Raw genomic sequence first — 18,432 nt, 5'->3', positions numbered from 1 at the left:
ATATGCCAACCTACACAGTTCAGAGAACATCAAGAAGGATAAATACAATAGCAACACCAAACACAACTTAAGCATAATTTAGTTCACATTATTGTAAAGCAGCCCCCCTCTTATTTATGAGGGTTTTGTGCCTAGACCATAGGCAACAGCACCAACCCTATATACACTGTTTATTCCTATACATACATACATACCTGTGGTAAAGTTCAATTTATAAATTAGGCACAGTGAGAAATTAACAACAGCTAATAATAATAAAATAGAATAATCACAATATAATAAAATCTGTTCAAAACTTTTTGAATAATTTATTCTGGAATTTTCCAGTGAGTATTTTCACACTGTGGTTGACTGTGGGTCACTGAATCTGAAGAAAGCAAAGCCACAGAAGAGGGGAGCTACTATACCAACGTCACTCTCCTCCTTTTGATCACTATACCATGATTGTGCAAAGTGCTGGCCCTGGGAAAAATGGGTCAAGGGCATATAAGAACTCTGTACTATTTTTGCAAGTCTTTTATAATTTTTAAATTATTTCAAAATCAAAGCTCTTTTAAAAGTGATTTAATGATTAGATTCTAAATTAAGAATGAACTAGTCATGACTAAGAAAAAGAAAATAACTTTCTAAGGAAGCTAACCTCCACACTCACTTGTCCCCAGTCCCCTGAGCATTTGTATTCTTCAGTTTAGATTTGAAATTAGAGGACTAAGCCTTAGTAGCCATGGAATTATTTATATGAAAAATATTCTCCTATCTAAACAACTGATTTGCAGTGGAACAACAAGAGCCCAGCAGATCGGTAATGTGAGTACTGTGTGTACTTTGGGTTTCATATAAACTTTTCCTACCAAAATGTTTCAAGCAACTTCCTACATAGATATATTGATTGTGCAGAGTATACAATGAGGTTCAGCAGCTGAAAGCCAAGTGAGCCCTGGATCCCACTTCCAAGGAGGGTGCTGCAAGAGAGGGTCAGGAGGCCAGGTCCCTCCACTCACCAGCACCAGGAGGGTGGGACTTATGGAAGACACTTAGCTCAGCTCCAGATGGGATGATACGGAATGCAAAGACAGCCGGCTGGGAGGGCTCTGCAGTCACTGGAGAGTGAAGCTTGCTTTTTCAATTACCGTTGCTAGCAGTTCTCAGCAAAGACTGGTTAAATTTGAATGAAGGACTGTGAAACTAGGTGAGGAAATGATCGGTGCCCTCAAGCAGAAGATGCTACTTTGTAAAGAATGAGAGCCCTTCTGACTGGAAGAATCAGAAAAGATTTCCGAGAGGAAACAGAATGTAAAACACGGATACACAGAGAGCCTGGGCAGCCCCAGTGAGGCGGCTGCAGAGGAGAATGTCAGGGCACGTGCCAGAGGAGTCAGGATTGACCGGCAGGAGGGCGGTGGGGGCAGGAGGAAATGAGGCTGCAAAGGGAGGTGGGGATCAGGCTGCGGAGTGAGTGCTCCAGGATTCTGGGTTGATATAAAATTCCAAACATACATATAATATTACATTTTGGAGAATATGACAGAAATTTTAACCTTGTCTCTGCCCTTAAGGAACTGACAAGCATGCCAAACAGCTCTTTAAGGGCACATGACGAGGTGTTTTGAATTCAATATTTTCTCCTGACTCTTTCAAGTCCCTGTCCTTTTTATCCATAATGCTGCAAAGATTCTGAAAGAAGCGCAGCTTCTGAGCAGTTTAAATACAGCTTTTCATGCCGAAGGCTTATAAACACTTGCTGTGGTCTGAATTTCCCCTCTAAAACTCACGGTGAAATTTAATTGCCTTTATAAATGTATCAAGGGTTGGAACCTTTTAGGAGGTGATAAGGTCAAGAATGGATTAATGCCAGATAGCCGGGCACTGTGGAGCACACCGGTAATCCCAGCAGCTTAGGAGGCTGAGACAGGAGGATCACAAGTTCAAAGCCAGCCTCAGCAACTTAGTGAAACTCTGTCTCAAAATAAAAAATTAAAAGGGCTGGGAATGTAGCTCAGTGGTTGAGTGCTCCTGGGTTCAATCCCTGGTACCAAAACAAAACAAAACAAAACAAAACAAAAAAGGATCATTGCCATTACCACGGGCATGGGTTCCTGATTCAGGATGAGCTCCACCTGATTTTCTCTCTCTGCGTCTAACGCATACCTGCCCTTCCACCTTCTACTACTTTATGATGGAGTGTGGAGGCCTCACCATATACCAGGCCCAGGCCCACACGCTTAGACTTCCCAGCCTCCAGAACCTTGAGCCAATGAAACTTCTATTGTTTATAAATTACCTAGTCTGTGGTATGCTGATATAGCAGCACAAAGGACTAAACAATGCTGCATGTTCTTCTGTTGGCTGAGTTAATGAATCATCTTAAGCATCTTCCTGTGCCTCTGTTTGTCCTTCCTGGGATTTCATGTTTTTCTATCTGATCAAAACTTCTTCCCAAGAATGTCTGTACAACTCTCCAGAGCGGGCCTCCCGCAAGGGTGTTTGTATGCCTTGGTTATGTTTTTAAGTTTTCTTTACATCATTCTGGAACCACAGAAATGTGTATTTAATCAGAGACCTTCAGAGCATGAGAGGTGGCAAAGTGAAGGGCTGGGTTCTCAGGTTAAGGCAGATGCAGGCTCTGGAACATTGGTTCTGTCAATCATTAGCTGGCAAATCTCAGGGATGTAACTTAACCTTTTTGAACCTCAGACTCCACGTTGTGAAATGGAGATAATGAGAGTATCTATTACACTGGTAAAGAGGAGATTAAATAAAACCATGCTTGTGAAATATCAGAAATAGTGCCTTGTGCAGGTGACAGACATACAATCATTAAGAATAAACTGTTAAGTAAGGGCCTCTGACCACCGGGATTGCCAGGATGCTGCAACTCTTCCAGCACCCACAGCAAATGTAAGGACAAGGGCGACTTTGGGCCCAAGAGCTGAGCTCACCACCTCCTAGTAAAGGAGGGCCTTCTAATTGTAGTAGCACATTTTCAGATTCAGAGCATCTTGTGCCTGTTCCAAGGTCCTCATGAGCTACACTTCAATGACTCTCAGGTCCTCTTTGCTGGTAACACTGGTCTCCCTCCTAACCCTACATCCCAGTCCTGTTCTCAAGTCAGTCTGTCTGCTGGTACTCTGCCTCTGCTTCCATTCTGTTCCCCCTCAACTTCAGGAGCAACTCAAGTCCCACCTCCTCCAGCCTCATCCTGACCATCTGCTGGCATCTGCCACTGCACCAAGAGCCAGTCTCCCCGTTGAACCCTCACTCACTCAGTTCTGTCTTCTTGCAAAGGCAGTCTGACACCTGGCTTATCCTCTTTTCTTAGGCCCCAAGCAGTTCAGACACTGCACACAGAGCACACTGATTAAGCCTCTCTGCAGGATGTCATTCACAGCCCTGAGGAAAATCAGGGGACCTGATTTTAAAACAATTGATCCTTTCCTGCAAACACCGCTTCCTGTCCAGGGTGGCAGAGAAAGTTGAAATCTGAATAGTGGTACTTGTCACACAAAAGGGCTGAACCAACCACTGGAGTGAAGGTGGCCCTCTGTCTGCCTCCTACCATCCACTCACACAGAGCACACGTCCCATTCCGACTAGGCTGAGACCCCAGTTCAGGTTCCCTCTCTTCTCTGAGCCTGAGCCCTTCCTAACTACTCCAGCCAAAGCAAGTTCCTCCATGTGGGTCACTTCATAACATCAGAAATTCTGTCTGATAACATGTACTTAATATGCAACCTAAACCAGGAAGAACAGTGACACCTCAATTAAAAAGAAAAAAATTAAAAATTAAAAATTAAAAGCTCCTGGGAACTAAGTTCCTTAAATAAGGATAATGAATTCACCAACCACAAAATTATAATACAAACTCAGACTTGCCAGTTTCTCAATCTCACAACAAAAGACTCCACACACAGGTTCCATCTTCCCCAGCCTGTTGAAGGTCAGTGGAGTGGATTCTTAGTAAAGGTGTTGGAACTATACAATTAATCTTCTAATTCTATTGTCTTTTTCTTTACTGTTTCCTCCTGTCCTCTCAGTCTTGGAGGCAGACTGGTCATGTAGCTGGCAGGGCCCAGTGCAAAATGAAAATGTGGGGTCCTGTGTTCAAGAATTATCAAGAATTTCAAAATACTCTTCAATAGCACAGCATTTATTCTTATATGGACTCTCCTGTTGGCCAGGCCCAGATGGAGGGTCTGGGGTGTGGATTCTTGTCCACTGCTGAAACCAAGGCTGGGCTATTTTCTTTCTCATCAACACTGTAGAAATAATTTACTCTTTTAAGTGAAACCTCAACCCTCTTATTTGCATTTAAGCCTCTTAACTAATTTTGGAATCAAAAGCATCTCTACATCCTCATAGGAACTTAAAGCATCAGCAAACAAATGGGTAGATGTCAGAGAGGGAGAGGGACAGAGCAAATGGATGAGGTGAGAGAGGAACCAACTACCACACAGGCTGGCTCCCTACTTAAAGGCAAGCTGACCTGCACTGACTGCCACTCTCAATCCCCTGGAGACACTGGCTGAGAGTTTAAGGCCTAAGTCAAGATCTGAACCCCACTCTTCCTCATTTCCACACCAAGATCCCCAGATGCTGCCCAATGCCCAGAAAGAAATGCATCAGAATGACTGTCTTACCCATTCTCCCCGACCCCGCAAAGAGGCTGACAGAGAGACACTGCCTGAATGCCCTGAGAAAAGGGTCCATTTCCTGCCCCTGGCATGTCGCTCACCAATGGATGACTCTAGACTGCTCAAAACCAGACCTGGAACTGGATTTGATTTGTCTAGATTTGAGCAAAGTGGTCAGTTACAGAGTGTCCCTTAGAGGTCACTTGGAGATAAACAAACAATGGAAGCCCAAAACTCAGCAATATCTCCATGAAGTCTTGGCTGTGGAGTACAGAGGTTGGGACCAACTGTACAGTCTGCTACTAATTTTTATACCAATTTCTATATCCCCTTGTTTTAAAGTATATCTTATACCTCAGGATATGCTTCACTTTTTTTTTTTTTTTAAAGACAGCATTTTGCTAAATTGCCCAGGCTGACCTTGACTTGAGATTCTCCTTTCTCAGCCTCCTCAGTAGCTGGGATTTTAGGCATGAACAACCATGCCCAGCTTGTACCCTCTGTCTTAATCCATTGTATGCTGCTACCAAAGTAAATAAATAAATAAATAAATAAATAAATAAGCAAACAAACAAATGAAAGCACCCACCACCCCAAACTGGGTAATTTATAAAGAATAGAAACATATTTGCTGGTGGTGGAGGGACTACAAGCTCAAGGTGCTAATAGGTTTGTTTTTGTTGAGGGCTGTGTGCTCCAGAGGGGAGGATCCCCATGTCCTCACCTGGCAGAAGGTGGAAGAGCAAGCTACTGAAGGCTGCAGGAAGTCTTTTTTATGAGCCTTAATTCCGTTCATAGGGGGATGAATCCTCAGGACCTCTTAAAGGCCCCACCTCTCATTAATACCATCAGGCTGGCAAAACCTGAATTTTGGAGGCAATACATTCAAACCACAGCACTCTGAAAACTTCTTGCAGATCATAGCGTGGCTTTACCTCACTCCAAAAAAGACTCTTAGGACATCTGACCCCTCTCACCACAGCTCTCAACCTGGAGGAGGATGAGCTACACAGGCCAGTGACAGGAGGGCAACCCATGGAGACAGCGGACCCAAATAGTTGGCAGAGGAGTTCTACAGTCAGATGTCTGGACTGCAAAAGAGGAATGACTCAGAGGGCTAAATGGTTTTGTGAGATGATGTCACACCCATGGCCACAAGTTCTATTGAAAAAACACTAAATCAAAGCCAAATGCTGTGCCACTCGGACTTCCATGCTGGTGTGTATGTCCCACACGGAAGGACTTAGCTGCACTGCAGCATAAAGGAAGGGCGGTCGGTTTCCTTGAGGAGATCAATGGTGAGGCATTGAGGCCCGGGGCCTGATCACACTTCTTTTTCCAGATGATTGAAAACTATTAGTTTGACTATGTAAAAATACAGCACAACAATTGATACCAATGAAACATCTGGGGAAAGGAGGCAAATGCTGCTTCCCCTATGTTTAGGGAAAGATAATAATTAAATCATATAGATAACAAATTAAAGAGTCATAGTGTGCCATTCTCTCTGGAAGCTTCACAAATTGTAGAGTTGCCACAGCCAGGCTAGACCTTCTAGGTCATCTATCGGAATTTGTCCTCTTATAGGAGAGTGTCCCTAGGGTAGGTGGCTTGCCTTGGATCACCCAGTAGAGCAGATGACAGAGACTCCTTAGGAAAGGTGGCTTGGCAAGGCTGTGAAGAAATGGAATCAACATCTGAGGTAGGGCCTTCAGGGCCATGGACAGCATGCACAACGAGTTTCATTCACAAAGGAGGAACCTCAGTCCCGAGGTCTCCGTCAAGACACACAGTGCCCCATGCTTGGGGCATCATGCCACCAGCCTCACAGTTACCTTTAAATTTATGTAACTATTACCACCTGGAAGTATTCCATGGGCTTTGATTTATCCCTTCCTTCTTTTTCCACAGACTCTTGCTAAACTGTCCCAGCTCTTGGACTACTGAAATCCCATAAGCAAAATCATTCTCTTTAAGGTAACTTATGCAAATAAGTTATTTTAAAGGTCTATTTCATGATTCCAAGGTCTTCATCACTTGCTCCAAGTTACCATAGAAGACAGATTTGATATCCAACCTTTTCCACTCCCTTCTTTCTCCTTAACTAGGTGTGGACCAAAGAAGACACATGAGCCAGGATTGAAAAGACACTTAAGTGTAATTCAGTCTGGGTACCTCTCTGAAGCAAGAATCATGATTTACAAACTCCTGGCCAAATGATCCCTATTTAAGCACAGCATTCTTATAGTGAACTAATCCCACTTCTTCTGAAACATTATTAATTTCAAAGTTCCTTCTTATTGAACTTAATTCTACCTCCCTGCTTCCTCTGATTGGTTGATTCTTTCAAAATACCTTGCTTCCTAGGAACATAAAAGATTGCCTCCAAATCTTTTGCTATTGCTAAAATATTTAAAAATTAACCTCTGTTGCTTTTAACTGTAAAATCTATATAAATATATTTGAAGGGCTTAACTTTATTTGCACATAGGAATACAGTTGTCTAGACTTCCATGAGATTCAGAAGATACATGTGGACTGATTTGCATTAAAATATCAGCCACGCTCCGCTCATGAAAGCAACACTAGGTGGCTTTGATGAGAGTGTCTCCAGCAAAAAAGTCAGTCAGATCTCAGAGCAAATAAACACAGGGACAATATGCTGGTGCCACTGCTGATTGAGAAAGTCAGGTCTTACATATTAAGACACTATACACAGAAAAGCAGACAGACTTCAAAAATGAAGGCAGATTAGAAATCACAAGGGCAAACATTCCAAACTGCAGGCATTGATTTGCAATCAAGTTCTTTAGAAATTGCTTTGTACGTGGGCAGCTCTATGGAGCCCACTTCAGGGACAGTGGCAACTAGAATTTTGTAAATGATGTTTAATGAGCTTCCCCAGGGATCAGCTAGTAAGATAATATATGTGGAAATGCTTCATAAACTGTAAGGCACCATAAAATTTGAGGCTGCATCACCATTATATTTTGAACTCTTACTGAGTGCTTGCCACATGCTTATCATCATACGGGTTTGTGGATGAATACTCCAGGCATTTTTCATATCTCATATAAATGAAAAAAAGTCTTACACCAAAAGCTTGATCTTATAAATGATTTCTTTACCTGGCTCTAGGTATATGAAAAATGATGCTACATTAAAACTGCATGAATTTATGGTTCACCTATAAAGTGGAAAAGTCAAAAGACAGGAAAGTGTGCGAAGAGAACAGGCATAAATAGCAGCAAGAGGGTTTCTGATATGACAAAAGAGAGTCTGTCTGCAGTAGGTCCGTGAGATGGCTGCATAACAAAGCAGGGAGTGGGACTGGGTGGACATAGCTACGTTTCTGGGCAAGTCGAAGTAAATTCTAAGTAGAAATGGGGGAAAGAACTAGATGCCCTTGAAATACCACTTCCCCCAAATTATTAGTTGATTTTGAGTCAGTAATAATTTTTAAATTAATTAAAAGATACTAATGAGTCTAAGAACTGGACAAGGCAGCTGATTTCTAAAATTAGACACAAACACAAGTTAACACTTGGTTGTCTCCCGCCCATGGAAAAAGTTGAGTCAGGGTCCTTCATTTCCATCAGCTTGGACGATGTGTACAACAGACCTGGTGCTGAAAGGTTCTGGACTTGAACTTGCTCCTGGGTTCACATCCTGGCTCTGCCACTTGCTAGTCAAGCAACTCCAGGCATATAATTCATCTATAGCTCCATTTCCTCCTCCCCTAAGGAGGAGGTCCTTTCAAGAAAAGTGAATGGATCAGTACAAAGTTCCTCAAACTGCGTTGGGTAAGGCGCTCAGGCCTGATATTCAGGCCCAATTCCTAGATGTGCTTATCCGGAGGGATAGAATGAAAACTGCCTATCATAGTCCATTGGATTTCAAAGTTTTATGTCTATGTTTTGTTCGCTTTCTTCCTTCTTTAAAGGAAAGGAAGACATTCTACCTCCATCTGCCAAAGAGAAGCTGTGCCGTCAATGGTTGTGGTCTCCATGAAAAAGTAAGTGGAAACAGATGTTTCCAAAATATAAAAATCCATGACACATTCTTTGGTGTCCGTCACATCAAACTTGCCACCAGCTACCCAAGAGCCCACTACCAGCCTCCTGCAGCTGCAACCTCCCTGGCAGCCAGAGGGGGCCTCAGATGCCCTTCCTCCCACACACCTCAGTTCCGATTCACAAACACACAAACCTTCTATGAAATCCGAGGCTGTGTAGGGACGCTGATTTGGGCTGCTCTCCCCAGGGCTGTTCAGGCTCTCCAAGGCCGACTCAATGGCTTCCACCAATTCGTCGCGCTTGTCTTTCCTCACCGGCTTCTCCTCGGGGTGGCGGGTCAGGCCAGTCTCCAGCTGGTATACTTTTTGGAGGGTGAAGCTGTCGAAAGGCACCGCTGCGTACTCGGTGGCCAGCTTGACGCCGCTGTGCACCTCGGCCTTGTCCACCTGAGCGCGCAGGAAAGCCAGCAGGTCAGCCTGGGCTTTATGCGCGGGAGCAGGTCCGGGTCCAGGACCGGGGCGCAGGCCTGCAGGGTCGCTGGCCTGGTCCTGCCCGCTCCGGAGCTGCTCGCTGCGCCCCTGCAGCTCGTCCTTGAGCTGCGCGATCTGTCGCTTGAGGCTGCTCACGTAGTTGCGGTGCTGCTCCTCGCGCTCCTGAAGCACCGCCTGGTAGCCCTCTTTCCCGGTGGGTCCGTTGGCCCTGGGCAGCCCCAGCTGCTCCTCGTCGCCTTTGGGGGTGCAGGCCAACATGTAGAGGACGGAGATGGCGCAGCAGAGCAGCACAAGCAGAACCACCACCCGAGAAATCCACCCCAGCAGCCCGCGGCGGACCATCGTCACTCAGGGGAAGGCCATGCGTCCAGCATGCGCGGCATCCCAGAGCGTCGGGGGCCCCTTGGCAGGGTTTCCCGGACTACACCCCAGCAAGCACGCGGCTGGGACTCCCTGCTCCGCTTTCATCCATTTCCTTTGAGAATGTGACCTGCTTCTTGGAGTCAACAGCCACAGGAGCCAGCTCTCCTACTTCTAACGGCAGTTCTTCCAGGCAGCAGCGATGCATTAACGGGATCCTCCAAGTTCATTCCCATCGTAATCTTCCTGACGCACCTCTGAGAAGCGGGGACCTGGGGAGACACAGGGGGCAGGTACACTTAATGACGCTAATAACACCTTGTCTTCACGCACTGTGGCAACCAGTAGTCAGTAGGCCTCTTGTGATGTTTACGGGAAGCACTTACTACCAAAGATGGTTAAATACTGGTAAAAATCTGTAGATCAGGACACAAAGGTGCACCGGCAGTGTGACACGTGTAAAGAACAAAGGACACAGAAAAGTGATGGGGGGAAATAGGGCAAAATGCAAACAGTCATTTTTCTCTGGGTAGAGTGAATTTTCTGCTTCTAGTTTTCTGTGTCTTGTAAATTCTCCACAATGGTACACATTTTGATGATTATAAAAGGAAAAAGCAAAACTTTAAAGACAGTGAAAATGTAGTCAAGGGACTTTTCAATCAGGGCCTGGGCAGTAGGGACAGGGGTGCAATCACATGAACTCTGCATGCTCACTGTGCGCATCTGCCCAGGGCAGGCCTGAAAGTCATCAGGATGGTTCTCAAGATTTTCGAGGATCTGGGAGAGCACCAGGAAGTTTAAGTATGCAAGTAATAAATGTGGATGGTAACACTCTCTGAGGGATCAGGGACAGTTGTGCCCCTTAACGCTCCAATCCTGCTTGAAGACAGGGCAACGAGTTCACTTTAGATAAAGGGATGAGGGTGGGAGAAGAAACACCAGAAATACTGTCTCACTGAGACTCAAGTCCAGGCATGTCTATTCCATTATCCCCAAAGAATTCTGTGTCCCGATTGTTCATCAGTGACTCTCAGACAAATGGCAAGCTTCGAACCCCAACTCCAAATCCTGTAACAAATAAGGAGCCAACCCAACTCAGTGGCTCCACTAACACATGGTAGAGGACATCTCCTCGCACCTTCCTTTTTCAGTGTTCTTCCTTCTTTAACACCCTTCCTATATCCTCGCTACTCAGCCAGAACAAATTAAAGAAGAAAGTGATTAATGGAAATTAGATCAAATTAAATTTCTTGTTTAGGAACATTTCTGTACAAACTTCTTAGCAACATCTTCTGTATCATTTCTCTTAAAAATAAGCTCCTAAGGGTCCTGGTGTTTTACACTTTGTGAAAACCTGACATTCTAAATAGTTCCTGAGATAACTAAATTTTCTTTAGATAGTCTCTATCTAACCCAGGAAGCCAGATTCCAGGTTAATAATAGTCTCACTGTTTCTGTCCCAGTAACTGTGTGAATAAAGAATTCAGTCCAGTCAATTACCACCTCCAGGACCCGGGAGGAGAAGGATTCCACTGTCTTTCTCTCCATGCTAAAGCCACAGTAATAATCCTAGGTTAATTGACCCAATCGGAATGTTCACCTGCTATGTTCTGCGTCCACCTGGAAGTTTCTTCTCTATTGCCAGGAGATGTGCCCTTACCACTACCAATCCACCACCAAAATAATTTATTTCTCCATTTTCCTTAAAAATTCAACACATAACATTTTCTCTCTAATATTCTCTTTAGTACTTCCTTTGGCCTGAGGAGTCTCTACTATAATTTAGAACAATACACAGTTATTAGTGCTAAGTTTAAAGTGCATGTTTTGCCCTGGAAGCCTTTTCTGTCTGATGAAAATCTGTGGATTTGTATAATTACTATAATTCTGTGATTAAAAACATCTCAGCTTTGGTGTTCAGGCACCTTGCTGTTTTTAATGGAATCTCTCAGATGAACTCATTATATCCAAGTATTAAATTACCAGTGAAGACATGCTATCACCTTATTCTTCCATTTTAAAGACTTTTGCTTTCAGTAGATCGTCATTAAAGACAAAATAAGCAAATCAAAAAACAGACAAAAAAGATGGAACATTTTTGCTGTGGGACCTTAACATATACAATCTAACAGATTTTTAATGGAATAATTGTCATATTTGAATAATCGAAATCATGTTGGTTAACTGAAGTAATGTATTAAGGCTATGGTTAAAGAAATTTAAAACTGCAGAACATCATTTTGTTCTGTTCTAGAAGTCTCTTTAAAGTCTAGTCTGGCTTTTGAAATTCACTAGTATAAATTTCAAGGTTATTTGGTATTCTACTCTTTGGAGAAAAGGATAAAAGGAGAAAAAGCCCCAGATCTTTAGGAAAAATGAACTTTTAAAATGACAAAGAAAAAAAAAACATAAAATCACTGCCAAAGAAGCAGTAAGAAATTTTTCCTTTCAAATATCAGGAGCAGAGAATGTATGTCAGAAACAAAACTCTGCATCCTTTAATAGACAAACTATTTCCTAACGATTCCAGTGATCTAATCTGTAATTAAAAATAGTAAGTGGTATACCATAGGGTCTAACATTCTGGAGAGGAATGTTTGCTTGCTGAAGTCAGGAGAGGCAAATTCTTTGGAGACCTCAGGTCTTTTACTTGGCAGCACAGAGTGGCATTCTGAAGAGTGGGTGCCAGCAGCTCTGCCACCTTCAAGAAAGACACCGGAGGAGACAGAACTAGACCAATGCAGGACTGAATCACAAAGGCACTGTGTAATCTCCCTGTCTAGGCAGAGGGGTTGGACAATTAGAATTAACATTTATAAAGTGTTTACTGACTTGCAGATGGGAAGCACCATGTAATTACCGAGCACTACCACGAGTTAGAGATGACAGTGAAAATATAGCCTTATGCTATCACAGCGGCACTGTGCTACTATTTAAAAAGCTTAGAAAAGGTACCAGATTTTTACACTAGCCAGTCTCTTAGGGTGGTTGGGGAACAGGGAAGAAGTGGAGAGTAAGAGGGAGTCCCTGCCAGTCATCAATTTGAGGACCCTTCAGAGAAGAGAGATGCATATTTCTGGAGTAATAGAAAATCTTCATGCTCATCAGGTTTCTTGTCACCTTTTAAAACATCCACCCTTAACTGACTGCTTTGCCCAGTACTTTCCCATCCCTGGCAAAACCCCCAAGGATGGTTCTGCGATGCACCATGTCCAGAACACTGGATTTATTGATGAGAGGAAGGGAACATTCAAGCACAGTGGCTTTACTGTCATTCTTACAACCTCTGGGCAATGACATGTTGGAGAGAAGGCTTCTTTATGGTCCTTTCTAACAGATTTCTATTGAAATAACTGTCATATTTGCATCATTGAAATCATGTTGGCTAACTGAAGCAATGTATTAAGGCTATGCTTAAAGAAATTGCCCCGGGAAATCTAATGGCTGCTACTGAGTACTGCTTTCTGGTGCTCACTCTGGTCTGAGCCCACAGGACCAAAGACTCTAAGACCAAAAAAAATGTTATCTGTGTGGACAGTGTTCATCATCTACATGTCAGAATAATCCTAGGAGCCTTTTGGCTGGGGTATGCAGATCCTAAGCAAAGGCTTAATAAATGATAGCCTTTCCTGAGCTTTTAAGGCTGGGAATCAGGGAGACACAGTAGGCCCACACCAAGGAGTCCAGCAGCGGAGGGTTTTGCAAGACTCCAGGAGAATGCTGGGTTAGCAGCTCTGACATCCCATCCAGACCAGGAAGCATCCTGGACTTCCCCAACAACCTAACAGTGACCCAACACTGGCTCAGAGTCACAGTCCACATCATCTAGGATCCTGTCTTTATTCAGCCCTATAACAAACAGGCATTAAGCACCTACTGGGCTCAGTGTACAAATTCCAACCTCAGCTTGTAGAGGAACTCAGATGTTCTCAAAGAACTATCCTATAATTTGAGTCCCCAAACAGAAAATTTGGCATTAAATAGATATAAGGTGTGAATGCCATGTCCCCATTTACCATTGTAGGGGTCGGGAAGGCAGAGGGAAGGATTTAAGAAGTATATAAAACTTAAAATAACAAGTACAAGATAAATGCTACGAATCATTGACATTTGTTAAAATAGGCAAGGGGCCCCAGGTGCTATTTACCATTTCATCTTCAAGTGGACGCTCCTAGGAGGTGAAACAAAGATAGGTCTAAGTTTGGTCCAGAGCTTATGACTTCCCCCCTCAGCTGTGGTCAGTGGATATTAGAATTTCTATGAGTAGGACAGAAATTACTGTTAGGATGGGTACTAGCATTTTACTCTATAGATCCCAATGGACATTTAAGTCACAAGACAGAACCTGCCAAGATGTGTCTATAAATGTCCACAGGAAGCTCATAAATCATGAAGGACTGCAGGATAAGTCCCACTGATGAAATGCTGTCAGGCTCAGCAGCTGGCAGAAGGGAGGATGGCTTCATGGTGAGACCAGGTCAGGCAGCCCTACACACTGCACACACAGGGGCCTTGTGAGTGATAGAGGAAACTGTCCCGGCAGTGGCAGATCCTACGGGGCATCTCCACCCCACCTGCAGGCTTAGCCAAGCCGTCTGAGGACAGAAACCAGCAGTGCCTATTGGGTCAGGGAGTGGTAAACCAAAGCCCTACTGCCACCGTGAGAGACTGCCCTACTCTGACACACACAGGCAGCTCTTTGACAGTCAGGAAACAAACGCGGCTTCAGTGAAAGGATAGGACACAGACTGAAGCTACATCTCCTGGATAAACATACTACCTGAGTGTGTGTGGGAAGGGCATCGGGCAGGGGTTCTTATTCAGATGGTCTCCAAAATGGATAGAAAGTGAACACTGTAACATACGGCTTCATGTAGAATTTCCTCTACTTCAGTTTCATTCTGATGCACAGGGTGTGGTAGTCAGCAGTCAAGATGGCCCTTAAAGACCTCGTCCCCGGTATTCATACCACTGTCTGTTTGCTCAACATGTGAGCTTGATGTGACTGACCAACAACAGATGGCAGAGGAGGTGGGATGCCACTTGTGAAGAGGATGTGATAAAAGACTGCAGCTTCTGTCTTGAGCGTCTCTCTTTTTCTCAGTCAGCTGCCATGTTGTGAGCAGCCCTGTGGAGAGACCCATGTGGGAAGGAATTGGTGCCCCCAGTCAAGAGCCATTGGGAACTGAGCAGCCATCTGAGTGAGCCTGGAAATGGGTTCTGCAGCCACTGTCAAGCCTTGAGTTGACCAAGACTTGACAGTTCAATCGCAACCTGTGAGATACCCTGAACCAGCACTAACTAGGTAAGCTGCTCCTGGATTCCTGACCCTGAGATCACCGGAGATGATAAATGATTGCAGCTTTAAGCTCTTACATTTTGGGGTAATTGGTTGTGTACAAATATAAAACTAATGTATTGAGTTACAGACTTTAGATTTAAATAAAATACTATAAAATACTAACTCCCAAACAACTCAAATTTTTTTTTTCATTTCATAATATGCTTTAATATGCCTTATCTCCTCTGATACAAGAATCTTGTGAGGTCAGAAAGATGTCACTATAATCACATCTCGATTTGGAAAAACTGAGGTTCAGAGAAACTATGTGACTTGCCTCATGTTACACAACATACAAGCTGCAGAACTGGGGCTCAAATCCATCTCTGACTCCATGTTCAATACACCTCCTGCAACAGCACAGGCCTCCGCTAAGCTTTTCTCTTGAGTAATACACATTTTTTTTTTCTATTAATGTCAAGGACTTTGTGAAATCAGTAAAAATAAAGGCAAAAGTGTAATTCTGTTTTAGGGGAACCCAGTTCAGAAGACTGGAACCAATAATGGAGCATTGCTTGGAAGTAGTTGACTGTCATAAGGTGTGGGCCACATAACCCAGAACTGTGAAGCTGCAGAGCTGCCTCTCCCCAAGTGGCCCTTGTGGCAGTAAGTGGCACCACGCTCCGCCAGGACACTAACGTGAGACGCAGACAACCATTCCTAAGTCTTCCTGCTCTACTGTCCTTTGCCATTGACCTTTCACCAAGCAAACATCAGGTCTACTTTGTAATATATCTCAGGTGAGCTTTCATATGTGTACCATCGGCCCGGTCAAGGTCCCACACTCATAAAAGAATGAAGTGCAAAATATTTTTTAAAAAAGTTCCTCACCCTGTTGTACCATCCTGGGCACCTCCAGGGACTCTGCTTTAGATTCTCAGTAACTGACCTCTTGTTGGTATTTTGAGTTTCCACAGGACAGAGCTCTTGCCATGACTGATTCCATTGCCCCAGTACCAGATCCCTTTCTTAATCCCCCACTCCTCAGGAGACCCTGGCCTCAGGTAATATACCTCCTACTCAACCTCACTATCTCTCTATCCAGGGCCCCCAATATCCAGGGCCCCAACCATCATCTGGCCTCTTCCAAGAACTCACTTCCCTTCCTTCCTACCCGGGAAAACTAGGCCTTGGCTTCAAGATGCCCCTCAAAGGTTTGCTTGTTGAGGTTCCCCTTATAACTAGGCCCCCATCCACATGTTCTCCCAAGACCAGCATAGATGTAGCCTAGTGGAACAGGCTGATTACTTCTCAGTTGGGGATTCCCTGGCTGGAAGGTACCCTCCAGCCCCTCAACTCTATGCTGGTCTCCTTAAGGAATTATTCTAATGAGCTGGGCATGGTGGCACACACCTGTAACTCCAGCCACTTGGAAGCCTGATGCAGGAGGATTGCAAATTCAAAGCCAGTCTCAGCAACTTAGCAAGACCCTGTCTCTAAAGGGCTGGATATGTGTCTCAGTGGTTAAGCACCTAGGGTTCAATCCCCAGTATCAAATAAACACAAAAAAGAATCATTCCGATGCTATTTTTCCTAGTTGTATGCAGGAAAAAAGAAATGTGGCAAAAAGAAATTGGGGTTAGCTAATCAGAAAATGAAGACAGAAATAATCTTTGCTCTTGTTTTCTGTTTGTTTTTAATTTGCTGGTGGATGGTGGTGAGAAGCTCTATAGAGGGAGTCTTCCTCTCTGTGCCATCTCTTCCATTTCTCTTCCATCACCACCAGCAACCCTGCTTCAGGAAGCTCTGAGGCTATTAGTCTGCATAAGTGGCAGGATGGAGCCAGGAGGGCACAAAGAGAGGGCACTAGCATAAGAAGGCACTACCCAAGGAAAGAATCAAGAAGCTTCTCCCAGCAGTTGGCCTTTTTAAGCATCAAAGCAGGTTGAGTCAGCTGCCAGTGTCCTGCAGAGAGACCTGCCTATTCACCATCTCCCCTGAAGCCCTTGGAGACTAGGAAGCCACCCTGTATCACCAAGTAAGAGCCCTTAAAACGAGGCTTCCAAACCCTCCCATTGCTCATAATTACAATCACTTAGTGAGCTTTTACTTTGGGCCAGACTTCAGACTAAGCATTTTTACAAACATTATCTCATTTAATCCACAAAACAATCCTATGAGCTAAGTCTTATTATCCCCATTAAAGATAAGGAAATTGAGGCTTAGAGCACTGTAATGACTTGTCCCAGATGCACAGCTGGCAAATGGCCCAGCCCGGCTCCTAGCTCAGCTCTGGCTGACTCTAAGCCCCTGCTGGGCTAGCCCACTAGGCTAGACTGTCCACCACCCTTAAAAATATGACTGCTTGCTGAGACCTGTTCTTCATTCTGCACCTGACCTAGTCCATTTTTCTCCTGTCTGAATTCATAATGAACTTCTTATTTATGAGTTTTCCTTGTCCCTTAAACATGCAGGAAGCTCTGTTTCTCTAGCTATAATTTTTTGCTTCCTGTTTAGCTGTGATTTGCATTTCCACATCTGTCATTGGCCATGAAAACTCACACTCTCCTGACACGTGATGCTCATCCAGCTGTGCCAATGTGAGCCCTGCTTTGAACCTATAATTGGGGCCAGGACCTTTGAAACATTTGAGCAGAGGCCAGCAGCTTATAGCCACATATTAGGCCTAAGACATCTCAACTAAAAGGCAACTCGCCAGTGACATTTTCAACTGAGAGATGTTCTTCTTTGGAATGGAGAAAAAGAGAACATCTCTAGGCCAGTTGAAATGACGGCTGGCATCACTAGGGAGTTCTTCCTGCCAAGCACCGAGTTCCCTTCCTTCCTCCAGCACCACAAAACAGATGTCCATGGTCATGGCCATGCACCGTGTGTCAGTCTAGCATTCTCCCATGCAGCCAAAGTCAGCCTAGCATTAGTGGAGACTCAGGAAAGGAACATGTGGGGAGATCAGGTCCTTAGATCATGCGGCACAGCTTCTAGGGAAATGCACACTGGCAATTAGCAAGGAGGGCACTAATTAAAAGTGAGCAATGCTCTGTATGTGCCTTCTAGCTAAGCAATAAGCACAGGGCCCTGAACAGGTTGCAGGCAAAGTTGCTGAATGGTAAATATCAGCTACCAAGGTGAGGTCAGAAGTGTGAACCACACCACACTGCACTGTGAGAGACACGGTGGCTCCTGGTGGAAAGAATTCAGCTTCATTTACAGTGAAAAGCAACACGGAGAAGGGAAAAACTGGCTCTTGCCTTCTGATAAAATGATCCACGTACTTTATTAGCAGATAGGAGAAGGGTCGTGGAGGATAAGGGACAGCGGTTACCAGAGGCCTCCGATGTCCCTGAACAAAGCAGCTGGGAAAGCCCAATTCATTGACAGATAAAGGGAAAACTGCTCACTCTGAGTAAAGGAAGTGGCCCAGGACCTTTTGGGGATGAAGAGGCTCCACAGAGTGCTGCTGAGGAATGACTGGGCCTCCTGCAGTACCTTCCTCCTCCGACCTTATGCTAACCTTGGCATTGAGTCATCAGTTTCCATTCTTTAAGGCTAGGAAACTGGGATTCAGGAGGACTGAGTGACCTGCTGCTAGAGTTGGATCTGGAAGGTCCCCCAAGGCCCTGAGTTAAAGGCTA

General features: G+C 44.4%; 1 protein-coding gene across 5 annotated transcripts in view; it reads right to left on the bottom strand.

Moving 5' to 3' along the window:
• Positions 1-18,432, bottom strand: part of Csgalnact1 (chondroitin sulfate N-acetylgalactosaminyltransferase 1) — a 309,579-nt gene that overhangs the window by 76,899 nt on the left and 214,248 nt on the right. For all 5 annotated transcript variants that reach the window (XM_047550840.1, XM_047550841.1, XM_047550839.1 and 2 more), the window contains one exon: positions 8,841-9,770. In XM_047550840.1, coding sequence (XP_047406796.1) covers positions 8,841-9,480 — 640 coding nt within the window. In that variant the 5' untranslated portion in view covers positions 9,481-9,770. The remainder of the gene's footprint in view (positions 1-8,840; positions 9,771-18,432) is intronic.

The sequence above is a fragment of the Sciurus carolinensis genome, chromosome 4, assembly GCF_902686445.1.
Source record: "Sciurus carolinensis chromosome 4, mSciCar1.2, whole genome shotgun sequence".
Taxonomy (NCBI): Eukaryota; Metazoa; Chordata; class Mammalia; order Rodentia; family Sciuridae; genus Sciurus; species Sciurus carolinensis.
This window is presented reverse-complemented; position numbering and strand designations above follow the sequence as displayed.